This window comes from Chelonoidis abingdonii, chromosome 11, assembly GCF_003597395.2.
Source record: "Chelonoidis abingdonii isolate Lonesome George chromosome 11, CheloAbing_2.0, whole genome shotgun sequence".
Lineage (NCBI taxonomy): Eukaryota > Metazoa > Chordata > Testudines > Testudinidae > Chelonoidis > Chelonoidis abingdonii.
Genome location: NC_133779.1, coordinates 61,627,661 through 61,632,859, shown reverse-complemented (window position 1 = coordinate 61,632,859; position 5,199 = coordinate 61,627,661). Strand labels below are relative to the sequence as shown.

At 59.7% G+C, this 5,199-nt stretch overlaps 1 protein-coding gene across 1 annotated transcript; it reads right to left on the bottom strand.

Annotated features, from left to right (window-relative positions):
• Positions 1-1,636: 1,636 nt before the first annotated feature.
• LOC142047547 (phospholipase A2 inhibitor and Ly6/PLAUR domain-containing protein-like) lies at positions 1,637-4,835 on the bottom strand. The gene is made up of 5 exons (XM_075071233.1): positions 4,787-4,835; positions 3,752-3,868; positions 2,688-2,840; positions 2,151-2,291; positions 1,637-1,794 (listed from the first exon to the last, which is right to left on the bottom strand). Exons 1-5 carry the CDS (start codon positions 4,833-4,835, stop codon positions 1,637-1,639), a joined length of 618 nt encoding a protein of 205 aa, XP_074927334.1.
• Positions 4,836-5,199: the final 364 nt, after the last annotated feature.

Below are 5,199 nucleotides of genomic sequence, written 5' to 3'. Positions count from 1 at the left end.
CCGCCGAAATGCCGCCGAAATTCGGCGGCATTTCATCAGCGATTCTTCTGGATGATGCTGCTTATCGTTGGCAAGCGGCGTCATCCAGAGGCATTGCCGCCGAAATGCCGCCGAATTTCGGTGGCATTTCGGCAGATGCTTGTCCGCTGGCCAGTACGCACGTGCACTGAGAGGCCCCTGCGGGCACCGCGTTGGGGACCCCTGACCTAGAGAGCCCCCTGAAGCATGACGATCGTTTTGATTTAAATGGACTTGAGCAGTATGAAGAATTGAGTACACTGTCATCAATGTTGCCACATGCAAAATCGATAATGGACATTGTACAGTTTACTCATGCCAGCAAACTTGTTGACATATATCCTAATGTGTCCATTGCCACTCATATTCTACTGACAATTCCTGTAATAGGAGCATCAGGAGAACGGAGTTGCTCAAAGCTGAAGGTCATTAAAAACTATCCCCGCTCTGCAAGGAGTCAGGAGCACTTGACGGTCTTGTTATTCTTGCAATTGAACAAGACATAACTTTGTCATACAATGACATTATTCCTGATTTTGCAGCCAAAAAAGCCAGAACAATTGCTTTTAATTAAAAACTAATCCTTGTTTCAATACCTCTTCATAGACATTTCCAATAAAATGTTGACAAATTAAAAAAAATTATATTATTTGCATCATTCTGTCAAATCAGATTTTTTTCTCTAGTGCTGCTTCTTTTGTGCTAGTCCATCAGCGTTACGGTGGCTTCACTACGTTCAACTGGTTTTAATAACATGCATGTGGCAAGTTTTCCAGTAGTGTCAGCTTATGTTTGTGTTGCTAAGAGCAAGACAGGCTCAGGGGCACCAGTTTAATAATCCCACCTAGGGCACCATAAATCCTAAGGACGGCCCTGCCTGGTGACCCAGAGACCCAGCTCAGGATTCGCAGCTGGTTCTGGCCAGTGGGGACAATGGGCTACAGGGAGAGGACCCCAGTGACCTGACCAGCCGGTTCCGGCCAGAGGACAGAAGAGGGGAAGAGGAGGCCCAGGCGACCCTGTTTCCCTGGAGAGAAGCCAATGGACAGAGGGGGCTTGGGGCCGGGGGTATCGGAGGCCCAGCTGGGAAGCAGGAGGGCTCGGGGCTGGAGGGGGGGAGCAGGCAGAGCCCACCTGGATGCAGGGGAACTGGGATGTGCTATGCTGGGGGAGGCCAGGCCTGAGGCTGGAAAGTTTCCTGTGCTGGGTTCAGACGCTCAGTAAACCCTGCTGTTTTATGCTGGGTGAGAGTTGCTCCAGGCTAGAGAACAGGGAGCTGTCGCACTGAAGGGGCTTCTCCCCATGACCGCACGGGGTCACGAGTGCAAACGACCTGGGAGTCTGTGACATCCTGATGTGCCAGTTTTGCAACAGTGTTAAAAAATCACACATGTTTTCCCCCCTCACCCTCTGGTGATGCTTTATTCAGGGACGTTCTCACAGGAAATAAATCTCAACCTCCCCCCCCACCCCACCAGCAGTTTGCAGCACACGTTCGACGCTAGAACTTGATCCTGGAGCGTGCCGAGAGCCGATGGCGACAGGAGCAACCACCCAGCCAGGCTCCGTGTGTCCCAGGCAGCAGCTGGGCTGGGGCCTGGTGGCGGCGCCTGGGGGGCTAAGTGCTCTGCTTGGGGCCGGGTGTGGGGGCCGGGCTGCATTCGGACGTGATCACGATGTCGGTGAAGACCCCCGGCAGCTTGTACACCCCCACCTTGCTGACACAGGTGCTTTTGGTGGCACAGCCGCGCACGGCGTAGGTGTAATTCCGGGTGCCTGAAAGCAGAGCGGAGAAGGGCGTCGCTGGGGGAATTTCCCTAGGGGGCTTTGTTCTTCTGAATCTTACCTGCATTTTAGTTCCAGAAGGTTCTTGGCTAATTTCCCCTCCCGCAGAGCGCCAGTGAGTCTCCCTGGCACGGAGCTCAGGGACTTGTGTTGCACTCAAGCAGTGGCCAGAGAGGACACAATGGGGAGTGAACCCACCCCAGCCCGCAGGAGCTTGTTACAACGGGGCCTTAACCCCGACCGGGCTGTGCCTGGCGCTAACGCCCGCGCTCGCTCCTTGCCGTGCCTTTCTCCACTAGAGGCAAGAGCCCTTCCCTGCCCCACGCTGTCTCCCGCCGAGCGGTTACCAGTTGTGATGGATCCAGCAAAGTAGACACAGTGGTTCTCAGCGCCCAGGCAGCTGACAGTCTCATTGGCCTGGCATTCGGTGCCATCGGACAGGCAGCCCGGGCACTGCAGCCCGCTGGGTTTGGGCTGGGCCCGTGGCACTAGGGACAGAGAGACACAGTCAGCGTTGGTGCTCGGAGCAGGGCAGGGCGTTGGGATGGGGCTGGGTGTCCTAATGGTCAGAGCAGCAGACCCCCAAATGAGATAGGAGTGGGGTGTACTGGGTTGGAAGGGGAGGCGTGGGTGGGAGCTCGGGGCCAGGAGTCCTGGATTCTCTCCCTGGCTCAGGGAGGGGAGCAGGGTCTCATGGGTCAGAGTGGTGGGGCTGGCAGCCAGGACTCCTGGGTTCTCTCCCCAGCTCAGCCAGGGGAGCGAGGTCTCGTGGTTTGGAGCAGGGGGGCTGGGAGCCAGGACTCCTGGGTTCTCTCCCCGGCTCAGGCAGGGGAGCGGGGTGTGGTGGGTTAGAACAGGGGCCAGGCAGGCGACCGGTCCCTTACACCTCACGGCTCCCGTGTTGCACAGGTCCCGCTGGCAGCACTTGGCGGCGCTCCGCACACGCAGGCCGAAGGCAGAGCTGAGACTGGAGGATCGCGGGGGGCAGAACCTGTTCTCGGTGCAGCCCTTGTAGGTGCCCAGCTTGTGCTCCTTCCCTGGGGGCAAGACGGGGCGGAGGTGTCACCGGGCAGGATGGGCTGCGGCACAGCAGGGCTAAGGCAGGCTCCCTGCCTGCCCTGGCTCTGCACTGCTCCTGGAAGCAGCCGGCACATCTCTCCAGCTCCTATGCGGAGACGTGGCCACGGGGGCTCCATGCACTGTCCCCACCCCAAGTGCCAGCTCCGCAGCTCCTATTGGCTGGGAACCATGGCCAATGAGAGCTGCAAGGACGGCGCCTGCGGATAAGGGCAGTGCACACAGTCATCTGGCTACGCCTCCACCGAGGAGCCAGACACGCCGGCCACTTCTGAGAGCCACCTGAGGTCAGTCCCACCTGGACCTCACACCCCAACCCCAGCCCCAGGCTCAAATCCCCTCTCGCACCCAAACTCACACCCCTTCCCACACACCGAATCCCTCAGCCCCAGCCCCACAGCAGAGCCTGCACTCCCACCCCTAGCCCCAGCCCTGGAGTGGCCTTAGAGGAGTGGGGCTGGGGCAGGGCCTTGGGAAGGGGTTTTTGGTTTTCTGCAATTGGAAAATTGGCCACCCTACCCAGAGGAAATGAAAAGAACAGGGAATCATCAAATGATCCATCCCCTTTCGCCCATTCCCAGCTGCTGGCTAAGAAAGCCAGGGACCCAGCCTGGCTAATAGCCACTGATGGGCCTATGAACTTATCTAGGGGTTTTTTTTGGACCCTGTTATGGTCTTGACCTTCACAACATCCTCTGGCGCAGAGTTCCACAGGCTGCCTCTACTGCACCTGGCATGACAGCCCTGATCTCAGTTGAGGTCTGGGCTGTGCCTGGTGCAACGGGGGCCCCTCTGGCTGGCCAGCAGCAGAGCCCAACCCCTCCCCCTTGGAGGTGGGGAGGAGATGCCCGGGCATGGTGCCATGACCCACCGACTCTGGTCTCCGAGGTGAGGATGAGGCAGGAGGTCTGGGAGGGCGCGCAGTCGTGCGGCTCTCCAGTGCACGCCTTGTCAGAGCTGCTGCATCGTTCGCACTTCAGGCACCCACCTGGGGAGAGAGGGGAGGATTTGGGAGAGGGATAATCTGCAGGGCCGCCAGACCTCTGTTAATGGATCATTCCAGGGAGCAGCCCTGCTGCCTGGTCACCCGCAGCACAGGACCTGTGCCAGGGTTTCTAGGAGCACGGCCATTTCCCCGCCCCCCGCGCTGATCCCGCAGCTCTGGTGGAGCTGCCGCAGGCATTCCTGCAGAGGGTCCGTTGGTCCATGGCTCTGGTGGAGCTGCCGCAGGCATGCCTGCGGGAGGTCCATCGGAGCTGCGGGAGCAGCCAACAGTCTGCAGGCATGACTGCAGCAGCTCCACCAGAGCCGCGGACCAACGGACCCTCCGCAGGAATGCCTGTGGCAGCTCCACCAGAGCCGCCTGCAGCCCCACCGGCAAAATGCCACCCTCTCAATAATCCTGGTCCCCTAGGCGATTGCCTAGGCTACCTAAACGGTAGCGCTGGCCCTGCCGCAGCAGCTGACTAGCAGAGCTTAGATTGGGGCTGCCGTTCTTGGAGGCAGGACTCCTGGGTTCTCTGAGTGGGGTGTGGGGTCTAGTGGGTTAGAACAGGGGGATTGGAATCCAGGATTACTGGGTTCTCTCCCTGGCTTCTCTCCCTGGCTTTGGGAGGGGAGTGGGGTCTAGTGGTCAGAGTGGGGGACTGAGGGGAGCGGGATGGGGGCTGGGAGCCAGGACACCTTGGTTCTTTCCCTAGCTCTGGGAGGGGAGTGTCATCTAGTGGTTAGAGCAGGAGGGCTGGGAGCCAGGACTCCTGGGTTCTCTCCCTGGCTCTGGGAGGGGAGTGGGGACTGGTGGGGTCAGAGCAGAGGGGGCTGGGAGCCAGGACTCCTGGGTTCTCTCCCTGGCTCTGGGAGGGGAGTGGGGTCTGGTGGTGGGTGCTGGACAGACATAACCACTCACCTATGGCCAGCAGCGCTGACAGCAGGTAGAGGGCCAGGTGGGCCGCCATGGTGCAGGACAGAGCGCGGGGCAGCAAGCAGAGCTGGCCGTTGGATGCAGCCAGCGCTGTATCCAATGGGGATTTATAGCCACGGGGCTGGGCCAGGGCAGGGAACAGGACCTGGGAACAGTCAGTTCCTGGAGGGATCCGGCTCTGGGGCCATCAATTACCCTGGCTTGGACCTTTCACCGCTGGCCACGTCTCCCTTTCGATCCCTGCCACCCACCCCACCTGGCCTGGGGACGTGGCACCAGCATCCCTGGGACTGTCGCTCTCGGACCATGGGGTATCTGAGTGCCAGTGGAGGGGGGTCAGGGCTGGGGTGAGGATTTGGGGATCCTGGGGGTTGAATATGGGGGATCCCATTAAGGGA

Bases quoted from the DNA above. Each gene is read 5' to 3' on its own strand.
- LOC142047547 (XM_075071233.1), bottom strand. From the start codon at position 4,835: ATGGCGGCCCACCTGGCCCTCTACCTGCTGTCAGCGCTGCTGGCCATA. The intron at 3,869-4,786 runs GTGAGTGGTTAT...CTCTCTCCCCAG, and splicing joins GTCAGCGCTGCTGGCCATAG to GTGGGTGCCTGAAGTGCGAA. The intron at 2,841-3,751 runs GTGGGTCATGGC...TCTTGCCCCCAG, and splicing joins CACCTCGGAGACCAGAGTCG to GGAAGGAGCACAAGCTGGGC.